Source organism: Equus quagga, chromosome 8 (assembly GCF_021613505.1).
Source record: "Equus quagga isolate Etosha38 chromosome 8, UCLA_HA_Equagga_1.0, whole genome shotgun sequence".
NCBI classification, from domain to species: domain Eukaryota; kingdom Metazoa; phylum Chordata; class Mammalia; order Perissodactyla; family Equidae; genus Equus; species Equus quagga.
The window spans coordinates 99,930,329-99,947,333 of NC_060274.1; the positions used below are offsets into that span (position 1 = coordinate 99,930,329).

A 17,005-nucleotide genomic window follows, 5' to 3' on the forward strand; every position below is an offset into this window, starting at 1 on the left:
AAGATGCGGTAACTCTCGCGATATTTGCTGCCGCCAGTCGGCGGGAGCTGCTGCCGGTTACCCGCGAGGCTTTTTACCTCCACTTACTGCCGGCGCTGCTGTGTCGCCCGGAGCGTCCGGCCCGAGCATCATGACGTCTGCCCTGGAAAACTATATCAACCGTATCCTTGGGCCTGCCGCCACAGGCGCTAGCCGGGGCCGTGGCGAGGCCGGCGTCCGCGCTGGAGAGGCCAGGGGTCAGGATCGGCGGGCGGTTGGGACGCCGGGCCACTGCGGGGCGCGGGGTGCGGGTGCAGGGAGTGAGGACCCGGGACCGGCCAATCCTGCGCCCGGGGCTGGAGCCCGCCGCTCCTACGGGCCCAGGGCTCCTTTTAATTTAACCTAAACAAAAAAAAAAACCCAGTGTAATTATTCCGAGCTTTTCCCTGTCTCCATAGAAATCAGCTATTGGCTCTCCCTAGGGCCTGTGTATTCAAGTTTGGGAGTTAGATGAGCTGTCGTCCTAGCGGCGACGATGGTCTTGTAAATCTATGTACTTGTTTTATTCATAGACTTGCTCACTTCGAGGATAGCACAAACTTTAAAGATGGTGTACAAATTGAATTTCTGCCCCTTCACCACTTGAAGTCTGAGCTGCTTTGTTGATAGAATGAAAATAATGCTCGCTGTTGTAATGGATCGTCATGAGGGGCAAATAACTTTAAAAAGCCAGTGTGAAGTCTTAAAAGTACCCTACACAAGTGTTGCAATTTTGAAGTCTCAGAACAGGAGTACTGCATTGTGCTCTCGTGCAAATTTGGGACAAAAGTGAAATATGAAGGCCTTTAATGATGCAACCATATTGGTACCTTGTGACATTGATTATAGCTTCTTTTCTTTTGAATTTCAGAAGGCAGGTCCTAGAAGGCAGTGTGTTAACGCGCCTGAAATCATTCAACATTGATTAGTTTTGCACTAATCCAGTTTTCGTTTTAGAGATGAAGAAACAGATCTAAGAAAGGGGGAAATGTCTTGCTCAAAGTCAGATTGGCAATATTCCCAGTAAAAAAGAATATTAAACTTCCCAGCTGTTTGAGACAGGATACACTGATCACATACAGAAAGGGATTTTCTTTCTCTGTTTTTTTCTTTTATTAATTGTGTAGTTATCATAAAGAATTGAAGAAAGAAACTCTTTAGGTTTTTATGTTGTGAATGTAGTGGCTTTGTTGAATAGTTGTATCTTAATTCTGTCACCTTTTTCCTGGTAAGTCATATGATTTCCCTACCATATTCCAAGTTTTCAGTTTGCATTCCCTGCAAAATGCTTTCCTTGATTCAGTTATCAGGAACTGTTGCTGTTATTACTTCTGATGGGAGAATGATAGTGGTAAGTATTTGGCACATTCATTCTCTGCTTTTTTTGTAGTCTTACTGGTTGTAAATTTTTATGTAGAACCTCTGAACTCTAATGCCTAGTACCCCAGTATACCTGCCTTGCAGTTTTCTTATGATTCAACTCTATCTGTCTGATAAATACCTGCCGATCCATATTTTCTTCATTAAAATACATTGAATATAAGTTGCATACAAGGCTTCTAGGATCTGGGAGGAGTAATAGATTCCGGCCTCAGAAAGTGTCTAGTCTGCAAATACCTTCCTGTATTTATATTTATCTTCCTCTTCCTTTTTTTTTTTTTTCTGCTTTATCTCCCCAAATCCCCCTTGTACATAGTTGTATATCTTAGTTGCAGGTCCTTCTAGTTGTGGGACGTGGCACGCCTCCTCAGCATGGCCTGATGAGCAGTGCCATGTCCGCGCCCAGGATCTGAACCCTGGGCCGCAGCAGCGGAGTGCGCGAACTTAACCACTCGTCCATGGAGCCAGCCCCCCTCTTCCATTTTTTATTTCCTTCTCCATCAGTGCTCTGACATTCACTATATGAATCATATAATTTTTTTTGAAATTTTGCGTATACATGTTAGAGACTTTTTTATGGTTTAGATACTGCATATGTAGAATAACGAACATTTAAGGTTTGAATGATGTTAATATTCTCTGAATATTCTTAGATTGTAAGACAACCTGAGGACAAATTATGATGATTAATTCTAAATTTATTTCACCTCATTTGTCCTTTTGTTACAGTATCCTCTTTTCATTCCAGAAAAATTTTGGTTTCTCTCCTTGACCTCTTCCTTGATCTGAGGAATTTATTCCATGATTTTGGGCAACTTAATTATTTCTTCATTTATAATTCACATAGTTGTTTTCTTTCAAAAAGTTTTAAGGCTACTAAACTTTCCCTATTTTCTAACTGTATTTAGTTTAATTTCTTATTTTCCCATTCTGCAGTTTTGCTTTTGTTTCTTTTTAATCCTTGTGATTTGACTATTATCAAAGTGTTAGTCTTTGCCGTTTATTAAGTGTATGTCATGTACCAGGCACTTTACGTCTGTTGTATCCCTTAATCTTCAGTACAACCCTGTGAAGAAGGATTACCCCTGTATTCCAGGTGAAGAACCAAACTCAGAAAAATTTGCTTTCCCAGAGTCACGTGGATAATAAGTGGCAGAACCAAACTAGGATTTAAATTGGATTTTGATTCCAAAGCTAAGGCCAGTTGGCGTTGCTTTTTTTCTTTGTTTTTAAAGATTGGCCCTGGGCTAACATCTGTTGCCAATCTTCCTCTTTTTTTTTTCTTTCTTCTCCCCAAAGTCCCCCCCAGTACATAGTTGTATATTCTAGTTCTAGGTCCTTCTGGTTGTGCTATGTGGGACGCCGCCTTACATGGCCTGATGAGTGGCGCTAGGTCCGTGCTCAGGATCCGAACTGGTGAAGCCCTGGGCCGCTGAAGTGGAGCACATGAACTTAACCACTTGGCCACAGGGCCAGCCCCTGGCCTTGCTTTTTTCTTACTCAAGAGAACAATCATGGTTTTTTCAGGTACCTCACATTGTATTTTGTCTAATAAGAACAGTTTGAAATATTTTAGTCTCAACACTTGAAGAAGCCTCTTGCTATTTACAAATATTTGCAAATAGTTTTTTATTTTGTGAAAACCTCAAGTTTAAGTTTTCCTATTTTTGTTAATGGGATAGATAAGAAATTGGAAAATTATTTTAATTTTATAGAAGGAAAGATATTTAAAATGGGCATTTTGAGTACTAAAGTTCAGTAGCCCTGTATTTCTTTGACACATAGTTCACTTGATAGAATAGTTACGTGTAAAATGAAGCCAAGAGGCTGTAAGTGTGATAACAACTATTTATGAACAGTTTAGTATAGTAAGTACTCCACATTTTGTTTCTCTTCCAAATTATAGGTTATCATTTTCTCTTTATTTCATTCTGATTTTATATATTTTGATTTTCAAGACAAACCATTTAATAGTGAGCTTGAGAGATTTAACCAGCCAAAGCCAAAATAAGTTGACGTTTCTTCAGAAACTTGAATAGCATCTGAGTTTCTGTGTTGTGCTAGGCCTGTGTCTTTCTTTATTCAAAACCAGGGTTCTTCCATAAAACTTTATCTGAATATTTCCTGCAAGTTCTGCTTCTAATTACAGTCATATTTGTATCTGCCTAACTGGGTTATTGGGAGGATTAAATAAGTAAATAAATGTGAGGCTCACAGAAACACTGTCTGGCAAATAGAAGTACTCATTAAGTGTTAGCTCTTACTACCATTTGAAGTTTGTGTGCTGATTTGATTCTCTGAAAAATGGCAAATTATATTTGCTTGTTCATAGTTGTATCATATAGCAGTTCAGTGGCCTGGCTCTGAAGCTAGCCTTTCGTGGTTCAGATCCTAGCTCTGTTACTTTGTACCAATGAGACCTGGAGAGATTACTTAACCTCTCTGTGCCTCAATTTTTTTTCTCTGAAGTGCATATAATTATATATACCTCAAAGGGTACAGATTAGTTGAGATAATGTGTGCAATGTGTTTAGCACAGGGCCTAGTCCTAGGATGTAGCATGAAGAGATACTGTTACATTGCTGTAGCTGGTATTTATGGTTCCCCTTTATATATATAGTCGTATAGTTTTCCCTTAAATTTTACTTGTTTTAGTTTGTGCCTTTAGAATGTTAGCTTCTGGACTACACAGGCTTTTATGCTGCTTTCCTTGGAAATACATACACTGGTACATAGATAGCCTTTGTAACTCTCAACAACTCTGCACATTAGTCAGATGTGTGGTGTAGTTCTTTTCCCCTCTCTTAAAAAAATCAAGAGGTGAGTTTTGTGCCCAAGAATACTCTTGGTTATAAAGAGTTAATTCTGTTATAGTAGACTTATATTTAAAATAGGTACTTCTGTTGGATACCTGGCAACTAAAATTATTGTGTGGTTGAATTTACGTATTCAGGTAAATCAGAATATTTGTTTTTCTCTTGAATATTTTCTTTACAGGGAACACTGAAAGGTTTTGACCAGACCATTAATTTAATTTTGGATGAAAGCCACGAACGAGTATTCAGCTCTTCGCAGGGAGTAGAGCAAGTGGTACTAGGGTTATACATTGTAAGAGGTGACAACGTGTAAGTAAAACATGTCTTTTTTTAAGACAAGATAATTACTCTATAGGTGTACTGCCTTGCTATATGGAGAAGAGGTTTCTATCTGCTGAGATTTGTCCAGTGTCCTGGGTAGGGTTCAGAAAAGGCCCTGCCTTACACTGAATTCTTCATTACAGAGGCTTCGTAAAATGTTCTTCCAAAATACCCCTAATTTTAGAGGAACATAAATATACTCCTGGGGTCCAAGGCTAGATTTGAAAATACCTTTGAAAACTTTTGTGTGAACAGTTTTAAACAATTCATGCTCTATGACATAGCTGAATTTATAAACAAGTACTTATCCATTACTTATTTTTGTCTTTTAAATTTTTAGTATAATTGGCCAACTTAAGATGTCCCATGTTTATACTGACACACTGATAGGGCAGTTTGAGAAGATGTATTTTAGTGGTAGCAATTTAAGAAAAGTCTGCAACAGTTAGAGCAACACTGCCCAATATAACTTTGGGGGATGATGGAAATGTTGTATATCTGCATGGTCCACTATGTTAGGTACTAGACAGGTGTGTGGCTTTTGAGTACTTGAAAAGTGGCTGGTGTGACTGAAGAACTGAATTTTAATTCTCTTTTTTTTTCTTAAGATTTTATTTTTCCGTTTTCTCCCCAAAGCCCCCTGGTACATAGTTGTATATTTTTAGTTGTGAGTCCTTCTAGTTGTGGCATGTGAGATGCCACCTCAGCATGGCTTGATGAGCGGTGCCGTGTCCATGCCCAGGATCTGAACTGGCAAAACCCTGGGCCACCGAAGCAGAGCGTGCGAACTTAACCCCTCAGCCACGGGGCTGATCCCATGGAACTGAATTTTAAACTTTATTTCATTGTAGTTAGTTTTGATAGCCACATGTGACAGGTAGCTACTACATTTGTGCAGTTATAGGGGCTAGGAGATTATTGAATCAAACTTCTGGTGAGTACCATATATGATTAAAACATAGCTGGAAGGCAGCAAAAGATATATTATCATCTCAGATTATTTAGGGGGACAAGTAGGATACAGAAGATGAAGGAATAGTTTATTCATTTGAATTGTTTATCTTAAGATTGCCTTTAGATAGGTACATTATTTGATCTTTAATCAAAATCAGGAGTTTATAAAATATTCTATAGAGATGACTTTTAGGTGTGAAGTTATAAAATGAGCTGTAAAGAACAAGAGGAAGACAAAGCAGGTGGGCCCAGGTCCCCTGACCAGAACAACATGGGCTATTTATATTGGGGCTCTGCAGAAGAATTGATTTTAATAAATTTTCTTCTGCTTTAATTTAGAAAACAAACAAACATACATTGTTTTAAACTTAAATTTAAAAAAATTTAAAACTTTGCTGTAGACCCAGTGGTGTGCTAGAGGTCAGCTTGTGCTGGCTCATGAAAATAGATTGTTGTATTTTTAGGAATTTTGCAAAGTGATGGATATCTTCTTAGTAGCTTGAAATTGGCTATAGTGGGAGTATTTGCGTATGGTTATCAGTAAACACGGCAAATCAGGTACCCTTTCTTAATTGGAGAGCTGGGTTTAAAACATTTACCAGTACTCTACTGTCTTCCATAAGGATTTTAAAGGATACTAAATTTTTAAGGGTGGAATTGAGATCTTTGATTTGTTTTATATTGAGAAAACTTAGTATATTCTCCTAGAGTTGGGTACTTTCCATTTATTAGAGAACTGAAGCCTTTATACAATTTAAAGCAAAATTGGGCAAATTCGTATTACAAGTATTTGTAAAATTTACTCTGATTAAACCCAAACAAATTTAAGCAACCAGTTCTTTGTGGAATAATGTTTCATACGTGTCCCGTGGTGTAGATGTAACAGTGATTATATCCAGCTAGAGAGCCATGACTTGGTTACTTAGCGTGGTATTAATGAAATTATAGTCATGCACCACATAACAACATTTTGGTCAACGACAGACCACATATATGATGGTGGTCCCATAAAATTAGTACCATATAGCCTAGGTGTGTAGTGGGCTCTACCATCTAGGTTTGTGTAAGTACACTGTGATGTTCATGAAATGAGGAAATCACTTGACACATTTTTCAGAACATATCCCTGTTGTTAAATGACTCATGACTGTCATGTTACAGACTTTTATGTTAGTGTAGAATCGAGGAAAAATTTGCTCGTTTTAACCCAACCAATCACATCAAAAAGTCATTTGTTAGATACCTAAGTACCTGTTGCTACTATTATCTTTGTATATGAAGAACTATGCTTTTTGGGGTCAGCCTAGTGGCATAGAGGTTAAGTGCGTGTGCTCCCCTCTGGGGACCTGGGGTTCGCAGGTTCAAATCCTGGGTGTGCACCTATGCGCTGCTCATCAAGCCGGGCTGTGACAGTGTCCCACATCCAAAAAATAAAGGAAGACTGGCACAGATGTTAGCTCAGGGACAATCTTCCTCAAGCAAAAAAAGAAAGAACTGTGCTTTTCGGTTTTGGATTTAAATTGAGTAAACTGAGAAATCATGAAAAGGAAGCTAATAGATATTCTATATAATATCATTGATGGATTAAGTTCTTTGACCTTAGTCAAGTAATGGACACTTGTTTGTTTATTTAGTAGTGATTTTGTGATTTTTCCCTCCCTCCCACAATACAGTCCCTCGATTGAGTTGAAATCATAGGATTGGAAGTTTTGGGTTTTTGTACCATATCCATCCTATATGTGTCTGTTTCCTTTAAAGGCTCATGATCCAATCACACTATATGCAATCTGTCTTTAGTATTGGTTCCTGTAATAATTTTGCCTTCAGATTATTTCTTCTTGAGTTTTGTGACTTAAATGTGTAAATCACTACCACATGAAAATGCTGCTTGTTATTCACCTTAAGTAGTTCTTTTTACTATGTTCTCTCAGTGTTGTTCAGAAATGAGATTGTTTTAACTGACGTTTTTCTCCTCAAATAATTACAGTGCAGTCATTGGAGAAATTGATGAAGAGACAGACTCTGCGCTTGATTTGGGGAATATTCGAGCAGAACCTCTAAACTCTGTAGCACACTGAGGAAAAACTACCTACATTGGATATCTGTAAATCTTTGTACAGAAACTGATTGTTTCGGGGCGGGTGTGTGAATTTTTATCAATGTTATTGTGGATTTTGACTCCCTACTGACTCCTTGTAATATGATGTGTAAATTAAACTATTTCTACATTTTCTTGAAAAAACTTTTTTTTTTGCCTAAATCATAGGTTTGGTAGCTCGATTTTATTTTTCTATTAAATAGTGTGAAAATCTAATGATTGAGAACTTGTAGAAAAAATTTTCTGATATTTTGCTATTTATGGAAAACTGGTTAAAGGAGAAATTCATGTGCTATATAAATCAGGCCTACAAATATCATCAGTAGGGCAGGATACATGTATTTCTCTCCCTGCTTTTTAAGGAAGTCACAGGAAGGTAAGTCTTGTCCTTTGCAGATATCTGAGCCATATCCATTTATTATTCTGCCCTGGTGGTTGCTCCCTGGCACTTTAGAAGTGTGGGTAAAAATGTGTTTGGTAGAGAAAAAGAAAAATGCTAACAAAGTTGTATATTATCTAAAAAAATTATTCCAGGGGCCAGCCCGGTGGTGCAGAAATTAAGTGCACACATTCTGCTTTGGCAGCCCGGGGTTCGCCGGTTTGGATCCCAGGTGTGGACCTACGCAGCTCTTGGCAAGCCATGCTGTGGCAGGTGTCCCACATATAGACATATGTCCCACATATAGAGGAAGATGGGCACCGATGTTAGCTTAGGGCCAGTCTTCCTCAGCAAAAAGAATAGGATTGGTGGCAGATGTTAGCTTAGGACTAATCTTCCTCAAAAAAAAAAAAGTAAAAAAAACATTGATTCCATATAGACTTAAAAGCCATCTTTGCTTTTAATTTTAAGAATTGGGGAATTTCTAGTATTAAAGGAGTTTTGTTGTTGTTTATAAATGTGAGTAAGTAAATCTTAAGTTTATATTGAGGCAGTGCTTGTTATTGTCAACAACTTTCCATGACCCACTGATTGCTTAAACAGGACTTTAGAAGAAGTAAACATGGTTTCTCATGGCATTTCAGGCCTGTCCTTTGGTTGATTATTTGAGTAAATCACTTAAGTAGATAATGTCCCTCCATCCACAAATAGGCTGTTTTCTAAAACTCCTTTGTACAATTGGTTGATTACACTTTTTAAAGAATCCATAAGACACTGTTATAAGTAGTGTTCAGATATCCAGGCTGGTCCACAACAATTGTCAACTCACGTGTAGACCAAAGTGAAAATCGAAAAGTATTTACATTCTTGTAATTCAAACAAAATTTAAATAGGTTTTTTCTTATTTTGAATGAAAGTGCTTACAGTGGGGCTTGGCCAGATTTTTTGGTAAGGATGCAGATAGTAAATATTTTAAGCTTTGAGGGCCATATGGTCTCTGTTACAGCTACTGTCATAGCATAAAAATGGTCATAGATAATACATAAATGAATAATCGTGTCTGTTCCAATAAAACTTCATTTACATTAACAGGCAGCGGGCTGGATTTGGCCTGCAGGCCCTAGTGTGCTGACCCCTGGCTTAAAGTAAGGAATACAAGCTCAGTAAGAAGAGATGATGGCTAATGGGTATAAATTCTGAAAAGGGCTTCTGGAATGGATCCTTGCAGAGGTTAGAAGTGGATTTCTTTCGCATTTTTTTTTTAATATTTAAAACTCTTTACTTATTAGACATGGTAGTTTTGGGGTTCACAAATAAAATATTTTCCAGAGGAAAATATCTTCCCTCCTTCTCAGAAACAAGACTTGTTAAGGAGAGAACTGTTGAGATAGTTTTCTTCCTTGGTCATCAAGCACCATCACCCCGAATAACCTGGTTGATGTTCTGATGTTCAGGGCTGTCTCTGGAGGATTAGAGGAAGGTTAGCTAGTATTGGCTATTCTTAAAGATTTGGCTTTTGTTGTATAAGGTTTTATGATCAATTTAGTAATAAAATGCAAGTAATACAGGGTGAGTAAAGCAAAGAGGCAGGTTTAATTAGGGTCTGTAAACCAAATGTTCTATTTTGATAAATAATCATATTTTAAATTGGTAAACTAATTCCAAAAATCAGTAAGGAATACAGATCATTCGGTTGCTAAGTGAAATGTATTTTGACGGTACAAATGAAGTCCAGAGTCAGATGTTTTCCCAACATACTTGACGTATCAACAGAAATTACACATAAACCAATAAACAAGCCATAATTCCCCTCCCTCATAGTAATGAGGTTCTAATGAAATTATCCTTTTGAAATCTTCTGAAACACATATGTATTTTCCTGGTTGATGTCAGAAAAATTGTTCCCAAAATGTGAATTGGATGTTTTTATCAATGGTTTGTAGGGGGAATGAATGAAAACACACCAAATGGTATATGCAATTCTTTATTCCTGGGCGCACATGGTAGGCTTTTATGTTCATACCCAATTCAAATTGGATTTCTTTTTGGGTGACCATTGTAAGGGAACCACAATTATGAGTGGTAACATAGTTAACCGGCAGTGTCAAGTTTTTTATATTCTCTAATGAGACTTTTATTCCGTAATCAGTTTCCTAGTTACAAAGAGATTCAAATCAATTTTAACCTGTAATTATCTCTGTGCTCTGTAACTCAGGGACTAAGAAAGCCCAGCTTAATAATGAATGAGAAATAAACTTGGCAAGATATTTTCACTAAAATTTTTTTAAAGGGCAAGTAACTGCAAAAAGGACCTAATTTGTTTCTTTTTAACTGAAAAGATACTACCCAAAATAATAGTTTAAAACATTACTTTTAGGTTGAAGCACTTTGATAAGTTAAATGGCTTTACATGCAGACGGTTTTGGCATAAATATAAATCTTGATGCCAGAAGTATACGAGATATTAAAGATAAACTTTTATTACTATTTGCTTTAACTAAAAATCCTGTTTAATACCTTTATAAAATCATTCTTAATTTTTAACCTAAGGAGATATAAGTATGGTAAAAACTTTTAAGTAGTATTTAATACAAATATAGGCTGTCCATGTCAACAGTTTCCTCATACGTGTTACAAAAAAGATGCACCATGTGGATGAGAAAGTTATAGACTCTCTTCATAAGGGCATGCCAACCTATGTATGTAGTAGCCAGAGTTATAGAGCAATCCTTAACTGGCAATATAGCGTATTCTGGGTCTTCACCTTCAAAATTAGCAGTTAGCATTTACTGAGTGCATGTCATGTGGCAAGCATGATGCAAGGTGCTTACAACAGTGGCCGTTTTACGTATGGGGAATTGATGCTCAGCAGGGTTAGGTGCCTTACAAGAGGTCACACTTGTGAGTAACGGCTCCCATTCCACCAGCTCTTTGTACTCTATCTAACACTGCCTATCGGCAGATAGTATAATCTCAAAATCTCTGCTGTCAAGTATTGATCAGAAGCCTGATGGAAAGAAATAGTCAGATGATCTAAGGCAATTACCAAAGCTGGTTGTGGGCCGTTTTCATTATAATTACCTGAGATGCTTTATTCTTAGGCCCTATTCTCACTGACTGGCTCAGTAGATCTGAAATGGGGCAGGAAAGAGTATTTGCTGACTAGCAAAGTAAGGAAAGTGTGGTGGAATTATTAAAAGACCTAGTACTTGTCACGTGCCTGGCTAAGTCTCTAATTATCCCTCAGAATCCTTACCTTAAAGGCAGGGATAATAATACCTATATTCCGGGGTTGTGAAAAATGAAGTTCGACTGCATTTAAAACTCTTGGTATGATTTGTGGGCTATAGCAGTCAACAGCTGTTCTAGGTATTCAAAGGCCAATGTGGAAAAGTTACAGACGTGGGTCTTGTCACCTTAGGTTTTCAGAATCCCTTTGCTTACCATAGCTCTTTACAAGCGACTGGAGTATATAAATTATGAGGAATTCAGGTTAAGTGGAAGGTATGTATAATAGACTTATATTATTTTAACAAATAGACAGTAGGATAAATTTGTTTAATGCCGTCATGACTCATGGAGTTTGAAAATGAAAACTCAAAAGTCTCGTGTGTAAACTGGGAGCTCTCCCTTCTGAACTTGCGCAGTTACATGCCTCATCTTATAAATTTACTCACTTAAAATTTTACTGTACTAATTTTAGGCTTTTTTCAAACTTGTTTTAAATCATGAGCAAATTGATAAAAATTATTTTGTATCACATGTAAAGCAAAAAAATTGTTGACAAGGTCGAGTTCTCCATGCAGGTTGATACTAACCTGTTAAACAGCATGGTGCTCTTGCTCAACCAGCTACAAATTCACGTAATTGTAAATTTAGTCGTCATTTTCCATCTTGTTTCCAGGGATTATTCATGTGAAATTTTGGTCAAATGCTTTGATGTGATCTTCGTTCCTCTCTGTAGCCGGGAGCCTGTGGCATGGGCAGAGTTGGTCTTCATGAATCGATGCTGCCTCCTAGTGATTGCTGCTTCCTTTTCTGTGTGTCCACAAACTTTAAAAGTAGATTTTGGAATTTTGTCAGGGGCATTTGTCAAGCCATTGATGCATGCTAGGTACTGTGCTCAAAGCTGCGAATATACCAGGGAATGATATTAAGAAGTCCTTGTCCTTGTGAAGCTTGTATCTATCTATGGCACCTCAACCAAATCATCTTGACTCAAAGATTTACTGTCCAAGGTCATGAGTTGTTTCATCAAATTCTTTCAGAACTCTAGGATATAACTTATGGAGCTTGAATTCATTTAAAGCAACTAGAAACTGTCTGTTTAAGTGGATATAATTCATATTAATCATTTTCACAACCTTTTTTCTGTTTTAAGACTGCAGAGCCTGTAAGTTGTGTAACACTAAGGATAAAGGCAAAACGGGACTTCAGCAGCAGTTTTCTCTCATTAGTTGAGAGTATACCATCTGCTGCCTACCGTCATCATTGGGGAGGGAGGAGTTGAGATCCATTCTTCAAGACGTCTTGCAGATCTTTTCTTAGGTTTAGCATTAAAAATTTTAAAAAATCCAGTTTTTGTATTGATTTTTTTTTTTGCTATACTCTTTTACTTCCATCTTTTTTTACATGCTTCTTTTTAAATATCCTTTTATTTCACAGATCAATTACTTGCCAGAAGCGACACAGGTCAAGTATTGCTAAAACGATGATAATCCCATCCTGTTATTTCCACACCAGTGTTCTTTCAACTGTATGATATGGCTTCTTCTCTCTTCTCCTTAGAATAATTTTCAGTTCGACTGTAAACATTTTGTTTTTAGTTTTCTTTTCCCCATATACTGGCTTTACAAATAGCATATAATGAAAATGGTACCAAATTGTTATTACATTTGAAATATGTTGAAAGGAAAAGAATCCAGGAGTGGGACCTGTGGGTGGGAGATAGCTCTGGGGGATACAGCACATTGTGTCACGTATGAAAAACGTGTGTGTTGCGGGTAGCAGGCAGGAAAGTAATGTGTTTCTGTTTGATGTCTGAAAATGGGCAAAATATCCTATGTTTCATCTAATTTGCATCGTATGAGGGAAATCATAGATTATAAATTGCACTCTGCAAAGAGGAAAACTCATAAACATATAAGTTACCAGAGAGTGCTGCAATATGGCTTATAGGATATTTTAAAATAAACAGCATGAAAGAGGTCATAATGATACCTAAAATTTTTTTTAACTTTATTTAATCTTAAAAGTTATAATTTTATTTAGAAAAGTGTTTAGATGTCAACCTGACTTGGGTAAACTTCATTGTAATTATGCAGAAAAAGGCCAGAAACACTTCAGATAAACAGAAGGTATAATTTTTAGGAATTTTTAAATTAGAATCAGGTGAGGCCAGTGTAGCGTGACCGTGAAGGGAGTCAGACTTAGCTTGGAGTTTTAGCAAATTAATCTTTCCATGTCTTGGTTGCTCCAATAAAAATGGGATAGCCCTCCTTGAGTTGTTGTGAAGATTAAGATAAGAAGCACTTAGAACACTGCCTGGAACATAGTAATTTGTCAACGTTAAATTTAGCTAACATATATCCTAATATTGAATGATGGCCTCCAAGTTATCCATTGTGACCTAGGAAAAGTACTCAAAAGTAATTGAGAGCATTTTTTGACGGAAAAAAAAACTCATAAAATTCTGTACAGACCTCTAAGTTTATTGGAAATGAAAGTATCTTTCTCTGTGCAAAAGGGGATGTGAAGTTTGCGTCACTACATTTTTAAAGAAATACCAGAATAGAGAAAGTGCAGAGAAAAGCGATTAAAATAAAAATGATTAGAAGTCCGAAAAAACATCTCTTCAGTGTAAAAAGATAAATGGGAAATGGGAATATGTTAGAAGTCTGAAATGAATGAATAAGAACTAGCTTATTTAGTATATTAAAACTAAGTATTCTATGAAGATTGGAAGGATAGTTTAGAGCAAATGAAATTCTACATTAAAGAGTGAATAATAAACCTACACGATTCATCAATAACGCTTCATTTCTTGAGTATTTACTGCATGGGAACCTAAACAGAGACATGACATGCCCAGTAAAGTGATATTTGAAGGCAATATATAAATGTGCCCGATGTATGGCAGAGATTGCAAATGCTTCTATGTCTAGAGATGTGGGAGAGCTTTGAGGAGAGTTCATGGAAACGGATAGACTTGTGCTGGGCCCTTAAGGATAGTAAGGATTTGCATAAATGGCTAGGAAAGCTTTCCAAGCTGGTGGACACAAAAAGACAGGAATGAGCAAGGTGTCTAATAATTCCCTGCATAATAAGGAATAGACTGATCTATCTGTGCAGTAAAGGCTCAAATCTTGCATACTCCAAAGAAAGGACTGGGCCTTGACCAGCTCCAGGGAGATAACCTCTGAGCCCTTGGAATATCCTGCCTGATAAGAGTGCTTTTGTATGCCGGAGTCCTGAGCCATGCTTGTTTCAGTTTAACCTTCAAGGGCTTGGAGATGCAGTAGCTAGGTCAGTCATGTGGGAGCTGTGCATCTATGTTGATTACCAACACTGGTGAGCTGCTGTAGTTGGTGACACTTTTCATGTGTTGTCAGAGATCATTGCTGGGAAAATTAGGTGCTGTCTGTGCAGCTCCACTGGGAGAGGACTACTGGAAGATTGTACCTTGTTTTTCCTGGACTTCACCCCAAGTACCTTTTTCTTCTGTTGATTTTGATCTGAGGAAAGAGAATGCATCAACTGATCTATAGTCTTGAGGCCACAGCTAACTGAGACCTGCCCTCAAACCTTGTATAGTGAAAACAAGGTATCAATTACTACTTTAACCTGTCACACATATTAAAACAAATAAACTCTAGGCTCAATCAGGCTTCTTAGAAAAAGATTTAAACCAGAGCAAACATGTAGCTAAAGCTGACTTCTTGAAGTAGAGCTTAACTGGGTCCTGTGTCTTGATACTATTGCTGCAAAGGCACTATGGGGAGAGGAATGTATTTGGGGGCCTGGCAGGCTTGGAGTTAAATTATGGTTCAGCCACTTAACTGTGAGATTGTGGGCCAATTAATCAATCTCTCTGAGCCTTAATTTTGTAATTAATAAAAAGAAGAAAGTGACAGCATGGCAACCTTGCAGAGCTATTATGATGATAATACAGAGAACATACGTTAAGTACATAATATGGTGTCTAGCCCAGAGTAAAACACTGAATAAAGTTAGTTCCATTTCTCTTCATTCCCTTATTTAAAAGGTGATGAATGAACTATAAAATCCTATCGCTTAATGAGTCTTCCTCAGAACTCTCATTCATTATTCAAAAGTAAAATCAATTTGAATCAGCAATACAATAGAAAAATATATGATAATATTAAGAGTATAATACTCTGATGTTTTGCCACAAAGTATCTCTTTGGAACACACCTGGAGAATATTCCAGAGTGGTAGGCAATTGATGCTTTAAAATCTCTCACTTCCCTACTCACGTAATCATTATATACAAAGGAAAACATGAGTTATCAAAATTTGATATGTACAAGTGAATTACATTATCATAATTCAAACTTAACCCCCAAATCAACAAAAAATGGCATCATGCACAGAATTGGTATCTCAATTGGAGAATAATAAATTTAAATAGCATGATTTTTCTGGATTTCTTCCACGAGGGCAGTAAGGAGACAGTATACTTATTTTGCTCTCTCATTCAGTCCAAGGAAGGAATGTGGGTAGAGACTGTTCAGTATAGCGTGAAGCACCCATCGGAAGGTCTAGAGGTACTGCACTTCTCAACACAGCAGGAAACAGGTAAGAGACAATGATCCTTGCAAAAACTTTCCAGCTGCCAAGGGAGAGAAGTACCAAAGAGACCAATGTGTTTACTTCCTACTCTTCTCGGAAGTCCTAGTCATCTTATCTAGCCCGTGAATTGAGGCACAGGGCTATTTTCTCTCTCTTGGAAAAACATTAAGAACTTATCTACTCTGAACTGCTTGGAGGTTAATGAGATATGTTTAAAGCAAACCATTGAGGAGGTGGTGGCAATTTGCCAGAGTGGAACCTGCCAGATGCGAATAACAATTTATATCAACATATTCAAGCTCCCAGAGTGTGACATCCGTTGTCCCTCTCTCTAGTGGGAGAAATTCTTGTTCACAGCACATAAGCCAAAACAGTGCCATTTTCAAAAGTACTTTTCATGACAGAGAAACTAGTTGTAGAAAGTAAGCCACGTTGTGTGGTATAGACTGTTTTCAGATCATTCCTCAAGAGAAGAGAATCAGTGAGGAGCATCTGAAACAGCGTTTATATTCCATATTGACTCTCTTTCCAATATGGAGATGACTATGAAAGAGTCTGCGATTCCAGTTTTAAGCGGTGATCTCTTGCGATTCTCTTTCTGGTGCTAGAGAAACTGTACTATTGTATAGCAGGATGGTCCCAAGAGTAAGTTTTGTGTGATGTCCTTTTCTAAGCCCTTTCCATAATCATGCTCCGTCAACTTGTAAGGCATATGACAAGCCCTGTGCCAAAGGACAATAAACCTTTGCTGTTAACTTGGCATTTTATTTTTTGAACCATCTTAAAAGTCATCCACTGATCCTCCTACTACAGTATGTTGTAGCATGACTGAGCTGCCTTGAAAATCAAATATAAAGATCAAAGTGAGATGTTACCCTGAAAGTAGAAGCATATGTAAATACACAACGCAAATCATTTTAAATGTATACTGGGGTAAGAAAAATACTTTTTATTCCCCAATATTAGAGCAATACTAGTACACCTAAAAGACACTTAACAATTATTTGTTGAGAGAAGAAAATGAATGAATGAGAACAATGTTTTCCTTGGAAAAGATTTTTGAAAAACCATAGAAATTAACTCTGCTGTACACTTAGTACCTTGAGGATCAGAACTACATCGATTTTATGTTTGTATTTCTGACATCTAGCAAAATGCCTGATTTATAAAAGGTCTACTAAATTTAGATGAATCTAAAGGTGGCCTCATACAGTTGTTCAGGTCATG

The 17,005-nt window shown here is 37.3% G+C and overlaps 1 protein-coding gene across 1 annotated transcript; it reads left to right on the forward strand.

The window, feature by feature from the left end:
- The first annotated feature begins 5 nt into the window (after positions 1-5).
- Positions 6-7,731, forward strand: LSM8 (LSM8 homolog, U6 small nuclear RNA associated). Its single transcript, XM_046669010.1, has 4 exons — positions 6-161; positions 1,329-1,369; positions 4,396-4,523; positions 7,477-7,731. Exons 1-4 carry the CDS (start codon positions 131-133, stop codon positions 7,565-7,567), a joined length of 291 nt encoding a protein of 96 aa, XP_046524966.1. The 5' UTR covers positions 6-130; the 3' UTR covers positions 7,568-7,731.
- Positions 7,732-17,005: the final 9,274 nt, after the last annotated feature.